Source organism: Eumetopias jubatus, unplaced genomic scaffold (assembly GCF_037043125.1).
Source record: "Eumetopias jubatus isolate StellerSeaLion01/CBP00866 unplaced genomic scaffold, mEumJub1_p1.0 scaffold_17, whole genome shotgun sequence".
Classification (NCBI taxonomy): Eukaryota; Metazoa; Chordata; class Mammalia; order Carnivora; family Otariidae; genus Eumetopias; species Eumetopias jubatus.
The window spans coordinates 73,343,629-73,360,067 of NW_028274823.1; the positions used below are offsets into that span (position 1 = coordinate 73,343,629).

At 45.6% G+C, this 16,439-nt stretch overlaps 1 protein-coding gene across 3 annotated transcripts in view; it reads right to left on the reverse strand.

Moving 5' to 3' along the window:
• SIPA1L2 (signal induced proliferation associated 1 like 2) overlaps positions 1-9,770 on the reverse strand; it is a 104,108-nt gene extending 94,338 nt beyond the window's left edge. For all 3 annotated transcript variants that reach the window (XM_088020193.1, XM_028104594.2, XM_088020192.1), the window contains exon 1: positions 8,294-9,770. In XM_088020193.1, the coding sequence (XP_087876319.1) occupies positions 8,294-9,770 (1,477 nt within the window). The remainder of the gene's footprint in view (positions 1-8,293) is intronic.
• Positions 9,771-16,439: the final 6,669 nt, after the last annotated feature.

Genomic DNA, 16,439 nt, shown 5'->3' on the forward strand with positions numbered 1-16,439 from the left:
CATAAAAGCTGGGAAGGGGGCAGTGGCCCAGCTTTTTCCATTTTATTCCTTAAGTGCGGCAAAGAGTGAAAGAAATCTTGGAACGAATACAAGGTAGGTAGGTTTCAGGGAGCTTCCAGGTGCTCTGAGACCTTACGTTCCAAAGCCTCTGAAGTTGGCAACTTTCTGTACCAATAGCAAACTGCAAGGAAGTTTCCCCAGCGGAGCACAGAAATACTACACTATCAATCCCTCTGCTCCTAGGGAAATAAACAGAACATGAGTTCCTCTTCCTCAGTAACTGAAAAAGACTCCGAGGCCAAAGTGTCCACGGGAGGAAATCGCACGCAGTTCTCTCCAAGTTCCTAAAACTCGGCAATGGGCGGGAGCCGTGACCTCCCGAGAGGTTCCCAGCACCGGCCACGTGGAACAGATACCACGGTAACCATGAGGCTGTCTCCCGGGCAGCTGCGCAACTCCTCCCTGCTCGGAGCCGGCTGGGCCTCAATGGGAGCTCTGTTTGCGGAGGTCAGGCTGGCCGGGCCGAGAGGTGAAGAGCGGAGTCGATTATGTCCGCTCCGGGAGGAATGTGGGTCCCAGAATAGTCCTATTGTTAGGTGGTCCTCAGTTCACCCGTATGAATTTAATAGTGTCCAACTCCCTATTAATTTTCTTCAGTGACTGTATATAACCAGAAGGGGGGAAAAACAAAGAAGCCACCAGGCATGAAATTCAGACTAAATACAGCCATGCATCACTCAGTTACGGGGTTCATTTGATATGTAAAGGTATACGCCCGCCCACAACTGTCACATTTGTGAAATTTAAGTGAATGCATTTGGAATGGGGTGGCAGACTTCACCAGACACCTTGCCCTGGGGCCCTCCTGCCATATGGTTCTCTCTACTTTTTCCCCTCTTTATCTTTTTTTTTTTATTTTATTATGTTATGTTAATCACCATACATTACATCATTAGTTTTGGATGTAGTGTTCCATGATTCATTGTTTGCGTATAACACCCAGTGCTCCACGCAGAACGTGCCCTCTTTCATACCCATCACCAGGCTAACCCATGCCCCGACCCCCTCCCCTCTAGAAACCTCAGTTTGTTTCTCAGAGTCCATAGTCTCTCATGGCTTATCTTTTAACCATTAAAATGAAGTACTGCCCCTTGAAATATTATACCAGTGGTGTGGACGATGGTTTCTTTCTAGAGAGAAAGGTTTTACACATTTATTTAAGAACCACTTGGGGAAGGAGTTGGCATGCTTTGTGACAGGCACTGGTTCTATTCCCGTCAGAAGAGATATTTTTATTATGATCCCATCTTATAGATGATTAACTGAGGCACAAAGGAGTCGAAGGACTTTCGAAAACTGAGTTGGGATGTGAACCCAGGAGGCTGGCTTCAGAGCAGTCTCAGCTCTTCACCTTAAGTTGTGCTGTCCTGCCCCCCTCCCCCGCCAGGCCTCCAACCACAATTAGAACGCATGGGCACTTTTCCCTCTTGGCAAAAGGTAAATCTCCAGCCACCAAACAGTAAGTTGGTATCGAGACAAGTGGGAGGGTTACTACACACATTCTAGAAGAATCCTTCCTTTTTATTTGTTCATTTAGCAGATGTACGTACAGATATTATACTTTCGTTAAAATACTAGTAACAAAAATGACCACTGGAGAAAGAGGTGAGCTTACATAGAGCTGGGTCAAGGGTAGTTAATAAAAATGTGAACTTTTCTTAGGGAAAAGAGGCTCTAGGAAGAACTCTTGGAAGTGTGGCAGATCCAATAGAGGAGTTCATTCCCAGGTGGTACCAATGGCACAGCTCGAGGCCGGGCACAGGCAAAGGAAGGGGGCCTCAAAGCTTAAAGGCCGGCATCCTGGGGCAGAAATATGGACCTTGCAAAGGCCAGTATTGTACCCTACATCGTGAGGAGGATACGGCTTTTGTTGGAGGCCCAGTCCACCTGGAAGCAGCTAAAAACTCTCCTCTGGAAAGTTCTAATCTTTCCAGAAAGAATTCCAATCTGCCTACACCCCAGAAGTCTTTTGTAAAGCTAAGGTGGGAAGGAGAAAGCAAAGTTCTCTCTGGCATATTCCTTTTATAAGAAACAGAGAAGAAAGGAAATCACAGGCGAATGATGGAACCAGAAACCCCAAAAGCACCAGACAGAAGGGAGACAATCGGTCAAACTAAGATTAGCTTTTCATCTACGCTCTAAAACCTGCCCTATAAAAACCAATTCAGCTCCTTTACAGAGGATTTCTAGAAGATACGTATTTCTTTCCTTGGACTAGTTATAGAAAATCCCAAGGGAAAGAAAATGAGTTGGGCATAAAGCTTTCTTCAGAATTAGTTCAGCAGAGATTTGGGAGCCAGAGAGCCCAGAGTGTCCCAAACAACATCCCACAGCCACCTGGGATCAGCATGCAGATTTTAGGAGAAATTCAAAGAGAAAGTATGTGCATTTCAATAAAGACCGAAGAAGACAGCATAAATTCTAAAGCCTAACAATCCCCCTGCTCTTCTAGGTAAGTTTGAGAAACATACTCCTGGCCTTCTGCAGATGTGTATAGAAAGGGCTGTGGGAAACTGACATTTTGTTAATTTTACTTTACTTGAAACACACAGTGGTCTCAGCTGCTCACAGGAAACCTAAGGAGTTTAATAAAGTAACATAAACCTGTAGATTTGTTACTTTTAAGAACTGCCTGTAAGTTCTTGTTTGTTGTAACTTTAAAGATGCTCATGTTAAATATATCATGAGAATTTATGACTTACAGTTTAAAAAAATTTGAAGCAAACTACTTTTAAGCTGGTTTTGATGTGTAGAAAAGCTGCAAAGATAGTGGAGTTAGTTCTCTCACACCCTGGCTCGGTTTCTTAGTTGTTAGCATCTTACGTTTCTTTGGTACGTTCATTGCATTAATGAACCATCCTGAAGGCTCTGTACTCTCAACCGATGTTGATCAAGCCCACCCTTTATTCAGGTTTCTGCTTTATTAACGTCCTTTCTCTTCCAGGATCCCATCCAGGACACCCTGTTACAGTTACTCGTCATGTCTCTTACAGACTCTTGCAGACTGTGAGTTTCTCAGACTCTCCTAGTTCTGGATGACCTTGGTAGTTTGGAGGAACAGTGGGCAGGGATTTTGTAGAATGTGCCTTGGCAGGGATTTGTCTAATGTATTTCCCTAATCAGACTGAGGTTATGGGTTGGGAGGAAGACCCCAGAAATACCATTCCCATCATGTCAGGGGTATAAACGAATCGCATGTCCTATCAATGCTGATGTTGACCTTGATGACCTGGCTTTCCAGACTTCTCCCTTGCAACCTTCCCCCTCTCCGTGCGCTAGCCCTTGGAAGGGCTACGCTACACACTGTCCACATTCTAGTGGAGAAGGACAATTATTATAATTTTTCAAACTTTATGAAATTAAAACATCTTTTATAATAATTTACTTTTTTAAGTAAAGATTTCTTGGTTAAAATGAACATCACTGTATTTGACAGGAGTCGTTTTGTAGGTATACTGCATCTAAGAGAGTAAGAAATACACGTCCCTTTATCACTGTGTTTCTATCAAGTTGATGGGTTTTTCTCTGAAATAAAGCAAATACAGTCATTAACACTTCTGCCCAGATCATGGTTGGCAAATACCTGGCATCCCCCCATGCATCCAAGGCAGATAATGATAATTGATAATGGCTTGTAAAATGCTGATGCAGCTCTACACATAATAACACAGAAGGATGATCATCCAAAGCAAGTTCCACAGACACAGTGATAGAAGGTTCCATTTACATAAATTTATTTGCATCAGAAAAAGCCTTACAAGGATAAAGAGGAAACTGTTCATGGTGATTATCTCTTAGGGACTAGGGTGATTTTATTTCTTTTTCTTTTGCTTCTCTATTTTCCTATAATGATCATATAATACTTCTATGCCGTGTAAAAATTCTAGACCGAAAAAAAGGTATATATTGCGAACCTCAGGATTTTCCCACACATTAAGAGGACATGTTCCTGTACCCACATAAAACAATGTCCCAGTGGCTCCCTGCTCAGCAGGGAGTCTGCTTCTCCCTCTAACCCTCCCCCCCTCATGTGCTCTCTCTCTCTCAAATAAATAAAATCTTTAAAAAAACAAAAACAAAACAAAAAAAAACAAAATCCCAGTGCCTCCAAGATTTAGCCACGTTCCACTCCAAAGTCACCCAAGAGACTCAGCTTTATCCTCTTCTCTAGTTTGACCTTTCTTTACCTAAAAAGGACATGGTCTACCTTCTTGAACTATTCTTGTCTAGAGCTGTTCTGGTCCATGTGACCTGAAGGAAGGCAGAGAACAGTTTTAGAACTCCCGAGTAACTGCAGGTGTGCAACTTCCTAACCAGGACAAGACTTGGTGGGCACGGACGGACCCCGGGGGGGTGTCTTCGTTGCCCTGCAGCTCCACTCCGGCCTCCCTGGGGACAGCCCATTGCTGGCCAGCAGCACTAAGTGCCAGGGGGTCCAGAAGGAGGCAAAGCTGGCCACTGTGCCATGAAGGAAGCTCAAGGGTCTCCAAACAGACTGGCACAACCACAATCCCTGTCTAAGGGGCCCTTCCTCGTGGCCTGCTTCACAAACGGGAAACTCACAGAAGAGGGAAGCCGCGATTTCCCTGGGACTTCCACGAGGGAAATGGGCACACGGCAGGTAGCACCCAAGTTTCTTCACAGGCATCGCCAGCAGCAGTGCGGAACCTTCTCCAGCATTCCCCGTGCTTGCTCCAATCCTGCCCCGCTCTCCCTTAAAAAGCTGTTTCCACGCAAGGCTGCAGACGGATTTGCGTGGACAAGTGATGGAGCCACACGGTTTGCTGTGGCTCGCCGCTCCCCTACATAATCCTTCGGCAGAGCTCTTCACAGCCATCCAGTGGTTCTGTGCCACAGGAGTGCACCTTGGCGTGAAGTGCAGCCACCCCACGCTAACCACCCAGGACAGAGTAAGCCGCATCGTGAAGGCTCTGTACTCTCAACCCTTCCCACTTACTTCTTCTGGAAAATGAAATTTCACACAGAATGGTGGAGCATGGAGAAAAAGAAAAGGCATTCTGGGAAGCATCAAAAGATCCCTGAATGCCTGCTTCCAGAGAGAAAAAAAGAGCGAAGGGAAAAGAGAAAAAGGAAAAGAACAAAGCTCCCCGTGAACACACCCAATCTGGGCCAGGCGGCCCAAGGGCTTCTGTTTTTAGGTCGTGGGATGACGTTCCTGCAACTGGGGGTGTGTCTGCAGAGCAGAGTCCAGAGGTTGAAGCCTGGGTGCGAGCCGGCTGCCTATCTCCATTCCCACACCATGGCAGGGGCGGGGGGCGGGGCACTGACCTGCTGGGAAACCGACTGCTGCCCCCACCCCCAGCCCTTCACGGCTCTGCAGAGGGACCAGCCGGGGCAGCAGCGGCGGACGCTGCTGGAGCCAACTTCGTTCTGAGACACACAGGCCCACCGAGGAAGAGCTAAAAATAGGAGAAAGCAGGCAGTATTCACAGCTGCAGAACGAGAGCAGAGGGGCCGGCTCGGTCCTATCCCCTCCTCGGACCCATCGGTAGCCACAACAGTCCAGCCCAGCGCTGCGGAACCCTGATGCCAAAGCCACCCCATGCCCTCACTCGGCAGGCTTGGCAGGGGATTCTAGAATTCACCGGCCTGGCGCCTTCACAGAACCAGAGTGAGCCCAATGCGCAGGGCCCCCTAAGCATTCTGTCTGCATCCACGTACAACTCACCCACAGGGTGTCTTGCCCTCAACTTCTCTAGAGCTTATTCTGAATTTCACATTCAAAGCTAACAAGTTTGCTGACGTAACTGCCAATGCCCTGGGAAATCCTTAGCAGCAAATCAGGAAAAGCAGAAGAAATACACCACTCACAGGCACTCTTTAAAACTACCAGGAAGTGGGCGCCTGGGTGGCTCAGATGGTTAAGCGTCTGCCTTCGGCTCAGGTCATGATCCCAGGGTCCTGGGATCGAGTCCCGCATCGGGCTCCCTGCTCCTTGGGAGCCTGCTTCTCCCTCTGCTTTTCTCTCTCTCTCTCTCTTTCTCTATCCCTCTGTCTCTCATGAATGAATAAATAAAATCTTTAAAAAAAAAATAAAAAAATAAAACTACCAGGAAGTGACAGTTGAGAGTGGAAACTAACAGAATCCAGCACCTAAAACCATCTCTAGGAACAGATCCTAAGGACATTAATGGTGACCCTGGCTGCAGAAAGCATCTGTCGCCCATTCCATGTATATGTACACGTGTACTTAATACACACCAGAGTATGGATGAGATGCTGGCACTAAGTTTCTCCATAAATACACACGCACACATCCACACACACATAACAACCTGTACGTTCTGATATTTTTAAAGGGTGATCCGCAAACTATTTATAAAACTCAGTTAGCCAAAATGACTCAATGCCTGAGGATTTCAGGGCATAATAATTCTAAGAGACTATTTTATTGCTGGCATGGACAGCATGGCTTCATCAATTAAAAGAACCTTAATTAGGAAGCCTATTTCTTCATGGCCTCCCTTTCCAAAAATAACTAACTTCCACCTAGAGACCATCTTGGAATAGTACTGTGTAACGTGCTGCCGCTGAATGAACACAATCATGAGGGCCACTCATGCTTTCACAGCACAGACTAAAAGGGAAGTCCAAGTTTCTCTGAGTTCAATCGGGGGCTGGCATTGAGATGAGAGCACAGGGACACACGTGGGGGGCCCAAGACCTGCTCACGGAATTATTTCAGTCCCATTATATCATCAGTATGAAAAGGGAAACATAACTCAAATATATGATCGGTTGTAATGCAAGTGCCTATTTAGCCAAACTGCTTACCCAATATCGTAACTGTTCTACCCATTTCTACAATTTCACAATATTAGGATTATGGATGATTGGTTAAATCTGAATTGCTGCAAAAAATGAGGGAAAAAAAACTTATGGATGTAACAATTGTGACTGCAATCTATCTGACAAGCAAATTCTTTTAAGTCTGTAGTCAAAAGTTTGAAAAAGGCTCCAGACACTGACGTGGATGGAGTGATCTCTCCCGAGGTCTGAGTAATACCCGACCCATCACCAAAAAGAACCAACTGGAGTCAAAGATGACATGCAAACATTGTGAAGATAGAAACCGATACTGCATAAACTCCAAGTACAGTGAGCTCACAGGGACCCACACCCGTGGCAGAACAGTTTATTCACCAGACTGGCTGGGCTCACCCCCACCTCCCTAGGTGCTCTGAGGGGTGGCACCTGGGAATGTGAGGAGGGTGGCCAGGGACACGGAAACAGAAAAAGACAGCCCTGAAAAGCATGCTGCCCTATAAGGAAGGAGCTCAGGTGGCAAGCCACACCCAATAAGGCAACGGGCTGCCCTTGAGTGTTTTTATGGAGCTTTTGTGACTGACAGGTGTGTGGGACCTGTTTCTCTGTAGGAGTCTCCAACAGAGTAGATTTCATGTCCCTGGAATAACTAAGGACACTTATTTAAAGGCTGAGGATTCAACTGCATGACTTCTGAGGAATGTATCCTTCAAACCTGAAAATCTAAATAAAAGTAAACACTATTTTGCCTAGGCTTAGAGAATTTCTAAAACCACAATGCCAAAGGATTATCTGCATCCTAACATTTAAGGCCATCTATGGAACTGCCGGTAAACGATTTGTCTATCATGCTAATTCATACATTCTCTCAGCAAAGATTTAACTAACACTTCCAATGCACTAGGAGCTGTGAAGGCAGAAGTGAGAAGATGAAGCAAAGGTGTAGGGGAAAAGTACAGAAAAGGCTAGAGGTGGGGAGAAAAATTCGACAGAATGATCCACTGTAAACAGCAAGAGAGATTAATCAGGGGAAGAAGAGAGGGATGAAGTTTAACCAGGGAGGAGATCTGAAAAGAGGTAAATCCAGAGCAAGTCTTACATCTGTGATGCTCACAAACGGGTAAAGAGAAAGAGAAAGAGAGGTGGTGATTCCACACTCGGGAGTATAAACCAGCAAAGGCAGGACACTGGGGTTCCCAAAGAAGGGGTTAGTCTGGCAGCAACGGAGGATCCACGAAAGCCCAGTGGACCACGGCCTTGGACTCCCCGGTGAAGGTGCTGCAGCCCAAAGCAGCATATGATGACCAGCCCAAGACACACACACACACACACACACACACACACACACTCAGGACTCTCCCTTACCTTTCCCGCACACACACACACACACACACACACACACACACACACACACACACACACACACACACTCAGGACTCTCCCTTACCTTTCCCGTAGAAGAACTTGCGGTAATAGTAGGCCCCAAGGTCAATATGCTCTATGATGTAGCGCTTCACTTTCTCCCTGTGAATGGGCTGGTTTTCTCTGGGCACTTCCAGGACGGAGACGCCTGCGTTTGTGCAGTGGGAGCTCAGAGAGGACTCGAAGGAGCAGCCTTCCCCGGAACCGAACGATGACGAGCTGGCCCGAGAGAGGGCGATCCTCCGGTCACCTTCCCCGCCAGTCTCATTCCGAAAGTACGGACAACTCAGGACCAGCTCGTTGCTTTTCCCGTCACCCTCATCAGCATCCAGGTTCTCCTTGGAGTTGAGATCCTCCTTGCTCCCCAAAGGGGACTCACAGGTGCCCGTCTGGCCTGCTGGCATCTGAGTCTGGGATGCTGCCGAGGCCCCGGTGGTGATGTTTTTCCGCTTCCCCACGTTGGCCCTCGTTGCCATGGCTTCGTTGATATTAAACAAAATGCTCTGGACATCATAATGTGCAAAACACCGCTGACAATTCCAAGGGCGAACACCCCGCTCCAGACGACCGTCTTCCGGATCACACGTGAACTTGAAAGTTTCGTGTTCACTTTTAACAGTCCGCAGCTTCCGGAAGAGGGATGTTTCCACCGACTCCGACTTTAACCTCCGTTTGAAAGGCTTGTCCCTGTCTCTCCCCATGAGGAGGGCACTGTCCATGTAGTCTAATCCTGAGATGCGGACAAATTCTCCTCTAGAAATCTGTGCTGCTGCATGGAGGCTGGGAGAGATTGCAGGATCGCAGGGGAAAAACTCAGGGAACCCAAAAGGGGCCACTGCTTTGTGGTCGTAATTCTCTACGCGGTACCCTCTGAGCATCGCAAAGAAGTTCTCACCAGATAAGCCCTGCCGGTCAATGGAAGATGTGCTTCCGTACTCGCGGTGGAGGGCGGCCCCGGTGTTGGGGTTCACTGCGTTTTGGTCTAAGACGTCTTCAGTGTCGACGTCACTGATGGTGACATCACTATTGCTTCTCTGTCTTATGGGGTGCAGTCCTCTTTGAGGAGAGTGAACAAAGATGTCTCCAATGGTGTACTTCGCCTCCACAAAGTCTAGATCAAGCTGTTCCTCTTGCTGACCATCGCTCTGGTCGTTTTGCCCATTGTGTGTGATGGACGTGACGCTTTCGTAACTGGTCTGAGACCGGCTTTCCCACAGTGCCTTGCAGGCTAGCTCCTTGGAGCAGTCCTTCTTGGGAGGCCACTCGCACACTCTTGCTCTCACACCCATCTTGGGCACAGCTGGGGTACCGTTAGCCGGACCACCACTCTCGGTGGGATTTGAGGCATTTAAAGAAGTGGTGGGGCCCATGTTGCCATTAATGGCTTTAAATTTTCGAGCAAAATAATCATCAGACTGCATGATTCTGGGAGGATCCTTGAACTTCGAAGAGGCTCTGCCAAGCTTGTGCTTCTCTTCTTGTGACTGCCTCGGGTCACTCATGTCTGCGGAGCCAAGAAGCTCCAAGTCTCACCTGCAAGACTGAGGTGAATCTAATTACATTGTTATTTACAGTGCAATCCTAAATGCGCGTTTAGCCTGAAGCCCTTCCTCTGCAGCCGTACTTTCTCTTTTTAACCAAAAGCAAACAACATCCTCAGAGTATGGTTTCTCCAAAACCAGCTTGCTTCTCAGTTGCTGAAATAATTTTGTACACCTCTGTCCTTTTCAAGAGCATTCCTTAAGACATCTGGCCTTGAGTATTTCCTTCACCTGAATTAAAACACAGAAAATAACCATTAACAATTTTTGTAGCTCAAGTTCAATACATTTTACGTATGGTTTCTCATCTGTCCTCTCCAACTTCTGCCCATCCCCAATTCCCCCAAACTGTCATCAAGTTTCATGTCTCTGTTATTCATGCTGCCCCTTCTCTCTGGAACATTCTGCATTCTCTCTCGACTTGGCTGGCTAGAATTTATACCCCAGAGTCAAGCATTACCCTCTCCAAGAAACCTTCCCTCAGCCCACGTATGAGCAAAGAGTGCTTCTTTTGTGTTCCCACAGCACCCACATCTACACTTATGGTAGGAGATCTCCTTATACTCTTACTGGCTGGTTTGCTGACCAGTCTCCTCCATTAGCTAACTTCAAGCTCCTCTAAGCAGGAACATAACGTACCTTTCATCTCTGTACCAACATTACCTATTAATGTGGCCTGGCTTAAATTAAATAAGCAACATGTCAATTAGTGATAGAGTAACACAACGGTCATGTAATTTTTTGAGTATGATTATGCTTTCTTTCAAAATATTTAAATTCAAAATGTCCAGCAGCAAAAGGGCCAATACCAGGCATTAGCAAATGAGTTTCTAGAACGTGGTCTCACAATCAAGTAAGACCTTGCAGAGATCCCCATTAACGTGGGAAGGAGCCTTGAAGGATTTGGTATCTGATTAAGTGTAACTTTTTAGTTCATCATGCCACTAGCAATTTGACAAACGTGCAGGGGTAAAATAAAAGCATAATTTACCTTTGTGGTCAGTAGAAACTTGACTTTTAATCAACTTTTTTCTTTAATTACTTTTTCAATTTGTTCTATCTTTATTTAGACAAAATATTTTCCAGGTATGCCGTATCTTCCCAACTTACGGGAAACTTTCTCCTTGTGGGCATAAGAATGCATGAATGACTAATTCTCCTGAAAATAATGATGGTAATAAAGGTATAACATAGCTGATTTCCCTCGGTCCTCACCAAAGCATAAAAAACAACTGCAATTCGGTTAGAAAATAGTAAAATTCCAACTAGCTGAACAGTATTAGAACTCTTTCCAATGGGTTCTTTTTTTTTTTTTTTAAGTAATCTCTGCAGACAGCATGGGGCTCAAACTCATGATCCCAAGATCGAGAGTCACACACTCTACCCGCTGAGCCAGCCAGGTGCCCCTCCAGTGGCTTCTTAATGGCTCTGAGATGAACATGCAGTAGTCTCTTGGAATAACTGATATTTTCTTATCATGGCAGCTTGCTTCTCCCTCAGTGGAAAAAACTCAGTCTGGGCATGATAAGATGCTGTCTGTTCCCAGGGCAACTTCATAACTGAGGAAATATAATGATATTTTAGGATGTGGTAAACAAAGAGGGAAAGCACAATCAGATGCTTCAGTGCACCAGACGAGCGTCTGTCCATGGTTCTCAGAAAGAGAGATGACTGCATCTTATCTATGTCACTTGGAATCATTGTGTTTAAAAGGATCACGGATGATTCTGAATCATAGTTATTTCCTCTACAATTCAGGCTATTATCGAATCCTTTCCTGGAAACTGAAAACTGACAACTGATATATTGAAAGAAAACAATGTTAATCTATAAATTCTGATAATTCTCCTGCTTATAGAATACAACGAAATCTGAAAGCTTATGAATTACTTCCGATGGCTGGTACAGAGCTATGTGAATTCTCAGCAAGCATTAATAGGACACTCATGCTCAGGTATATACTATTAATTTGTAAGTATCCTGTTATAGAAGGAAGAACCTTGCCCACTAAAACCACCAAACTGAGTACTTTCAAAAAATATAATCAGCAACTAAGTATTTACCACCTTAAGATATTAGAACAAAATGCCCCAAAAGAAACTAAGAAAGAAGGAATGAATAAAGATTAAAGCTGAAATTAATGGAATAAGGGAAAAACAAGGTAGAAAAAGGATGGACAAATCCAAAAGGTAGTTTTTTAAAAAAGAGCAAGGAAAAAGATCTACTCATTCCCAAGCCTAAAAAACGAAGAGAGAAAGAATAATATTATACAAGTTTGAAAATGAGAAAGGAAATATTACCATATATACAAGGGATTAAAATATATATTAAGTCTAAAAGAATTATACCACAAGCAACTGTATAGCAACAAATTTGAAAACACAAAGGAAACGAATGATTTCCTAGCAAACCACAAATTCCCAAAACTGATGCAGTTTTGGAAATTTTGGAAAAAAAAAAATTTTAAGAATGGAAAATTTAGACTGATGATCACTGAAGACAGCAGAAACATAACAAATCCCTACATAAAAATATGGCCAATGCAAAGAGCCATCTTAACCATGACTTTGAAAGTCCTTTATCCTCCCTGGCCACACCTGGCCCAACCCCACCCCCGCTTCAAACTGAGCAAAACCACCACCTCCCACACGGGTAACCCACTCACCACACCCCTGGGGCAGCTCTGGGGTTAAGCCATCTGCCAGGAGATGTGTAAGACAGGCAACCTGAAAGCCAGGATTAGCGAGGACAACACATGCACTGAATAATAACTTCCAGAAAAACAAACCATAAAATTATCTGCAGTCACTCTATTTGAAAATCAATATTCTGAGCATTCACATCCCTTACATTTCTAACGTTATCATGGTTTATAACAGACAGTATTAAAAATAAAAAATCTTTATTCCACAGATTGGAATGGAATGGAAGACATAGAAATGGAAAGACAACAGGGGCACCTGAGTGGCTCAGTCGTTAAGCGCCTGCCTTCAGCTCAGGTCATGATCTCAGGGTCCAGGGTCCTGGGATCGAGCCCCGCATCGGGCTCCCTGCTCCGCGGGAAGCCCACTTCTCCCTCTCCCACTCCCCCTTGCTGTGTTCCCTCTCTCGCTGTGTCTCTCTCTGTCAAATAAATAAAAAAAAATCTTAAAAAAAAAAGAGATGGAAGACAACATGTTGTCAAAAAATAAGAATTACTATTTTAAAACATAAATAATAGAAACAATTAAAAACAGATGCATCTGTGCTGAACTTTATTATCACACCTGACAAGAAGCAGAGAAACAAGGGCAAACTCAGAGCACACAAAACCCTTCCCCAAAGAAATCTTCTGAGAGTATTCCTTCAATTGTGATTTTTAAATTTGTGGTCTGTGATAAGAACATTAGCTGTAGCAGGCAGCAACTGATTTTTCCCATCTAGGATCTGTTCCCCTTTCTTCTCCTGAATCCCTCTGGGGAAGATTACCTCTAAAATGATTTAATTCGTGTGGGGCTAACTCCACCCCCTAACACGTGACTCGGGTTTGACCAATGAAAGTGCAGCATCTCCCAGCTACAGTGATTGGTCCAGGGATGAGCCCAAGAACCAGCCAGGCCAATGACAATCCTACCAGGAAAAGCAACCCCCCACCCCCTCCCGCCCCCACCCCCTACCCCGCAGCATTGGTGCTCTGATTCTTGGCAGCCCTTAGGCGGTAGAACAGAAATAGGGAGCTGCTGGGCTCGCCTTGCCCACGTGACTGAGAACGGGAACAAAAGCATGGAGGCTGAGCCTCAGGAGGGAAAGAAGGATTCCTAAGGACAGAGCTCTTGACTCCAGCTGGACCTGAAACCAGCTCTACCCATGGGATTCTTTTGTTGCCTGAGGCAATTAATTACCTTTTTTGGTTTATTCAGTAGACTTCTGTATAAGTCCAGATCAGTTTTAAATGTTCTAAGAGACCACATTTATATTCAGTTTCAAGACCAAGGAGAGTAAATTCAATGACCAAACTACTTTGTACTATGTGGCGGACTGCCTGATCCATGAAGAAATGAGTTGGAATTATAGTTCTGGCCCTTGAATACAATATCAAAACCAGAGCTTCTTGGGCAAGGTCCCTGCTCTAATATTTTAAGTATACACCCTTGAACATATTTCATATGTGCTGTAACAATTCAAAGTATTCAAAGCCAAAAAATTCCAGACACAGTAGCTGATTATTTAATAAAGTTGCAACAGACCCCCTCCTGCAGTTACCCTCTAACCAACATTTTCCAGCTGCCATAGCTCCCCAAAGTCAATCTCCCTATTGACAGAATCATACAGCACCTTCCTTTTAAAAGCACTACTAAATATTTCTAAATACAAAGTATTACAGAGAGCACCTTCCTTTTAAAAACATTACTAAATACATTATTTTTAATACGGTGGTAAAACGAAAACACCTCAAAACAATTACAGCACTTGTTTTTAAACAAGATATATTAGAAATATTAAGATCATGCAATTTAAAAAAATATTATAGCCCATGGGGAAGAATTAAAATCAATGTCTTTGAAAGGAGACAGTAAGGAGGAATGGCATAGGCTCTCAACAGGGAGAAATGCAGAAAGCAAAACAGTGGAGGAAACAAAAACTAAAGCATGATTTGGAATGACCTGTGAAATAATCCAGAACCTGGGCGTGAGGCTTTGGATGAGAGGGAGACACAGACATGCACATGCGTGTGCACACGCATGCACACACACCCCTACCTCAGTGAATCATGTTCGCCCTGCAGGGGTGCAGATGAAGAGCTGTGGATCTGGGGCAACATGCCTGCATTACAGGCCCCTGGCACGTAGGACTCGTGCCTCTCTCAACATCTTTACATTTTTTTGCAAGTTCTAACTTTCCACCTTTGTCTGTTACTATGGAGCAGTCATCTGAGAAGGGGTTTTTTTGTTTGTTTTGTTTTTTAGAGAGAGAGAGAGAGAGTGAGTTGGGGGGTGGTGCAGAAGGAGAAGGAGAGAGAATCTCAAGCAGGCTCCATGCTGAGTGTGGAGCCTGAAGCCGGGTTCGATCTCACAACCCTGAGATCACGACCTGAGCCGAAATAAAGAGTCGGACACTTAGATGACTGTGCCACCCAGGCAGCCCCCTCAGCTGAAAAGTTTTTGAAAGCTAGAAATCTGCACTTAGTTGCACGTACATGAAGGTAATGGAGGTATAATCTAGGAGGCCTCTTGCAAACATATGTCTCCAAATTTATTCTTTTGTACTGACCAGGTATTTATACACCCTCTGTGCTCAAATCCCCTCTGAATGTCAAGTGCAGGGCGGTGTGCCATGCGGCCCGACTGGTGTTTCCAGAGACCAGACTGACAGAAGACAGGAAAAGCATGGTATCTTAAAGAAGAGCCCGTAGGAATTAGGGGACTGCGACTGGCCCCCAGACAAAGCACAGAGCTCACAATAATTACAGGTGCGCACCATTACAGAACAGGACAAAATGCAATCCTCCAAAGCACAGAGCTGTGTTTAAAGAAAGTCTTTCGGGGTTTCCGGTGAGTCTGTGAGGCTAATATGAAAAGCCTGAGCGAGTTCTCCAGCTCAGGCCTCATCCCTCTGTCTCCCTGCCCATCTCCACAGCAGCCCTTTGAAAGACCTGATGTCTGCACACTTCTTGCCCCAACATTGCAACAAAAACTGCAGCTTCTTACTTCTCAGGGGGGAAATAAAGTCAATACAATTTCACTGGTCTTTTGTCACCACTTAACAAACTTCCCCACTTCTGAACCTGTCCTCCCATGTTTGCCCTGGCTGACAATTGTGGGGTGGGAGGAAGAGGGAGAGGGAGAATCTGAAGCAGGGTCTATGCCCAGCCCAGCCAGACGCAGGGCTCAATCCCACCACCCTGAGATCAGGACCTGAGCCGAAATGAAGAGTCAGCTGCTTAACCGACTGAGCCACCCAAGCGCCCCAAGACTTGCCATCTCTGTTGAGATAAGAATCCAAACTCTGCCTTATAAGTCTCTTCCCAATCTGTCCTGCCCAGTCTGCAGCCTCATGTCTTGGGGTCCCCCCTCCTTGTCCTCTGTGCGATGGCCCAGACATGCTGAGTGCCTTTCCATTCTTCAAGCAGCCCACCCTCCACACCTGCATCTGAGCTGTCCCTGGAAACAGAGCTGATGCTGTCTGGGCTGACCTGAAAAGCCTTCGCCCTCATCGCTCTCACCCCCGACTGGTGTCCCTGCAGCACGCTCCTGTGGGGCCCTCTCTTTCCCAAACACGCACCTGCTACACCTTCACACCACAAGGCCCCAGGGCTGTGTCTGTTAGGTTCACCCCTTACCTGCCACACAGGGCACGCTTTCTTGTGTGTGGCAGATGTTCGATAAATATTATTAAATAAATGAATAAACTGCTAACCACACATGTTAGGCAGTAGTAACCTTTTAGAAAATAAAATATTTGACATTTAAATGGAAAGTTCTGGGGGCGCCTGGGTGGCTCAGTCGGTTAAACGGCTGCCTTCGGCTCAGGTCATGATCCCAGGGTCCTGGCATCGAGCCCCGCGTCAGGCTCCCTGCTTGGCAGAGGCCTGCTTCTCCCTCTCCCACTCCCTCTGCTTGTGTCCCTCTCTCGTGGTCTCTCTCTCTGTCA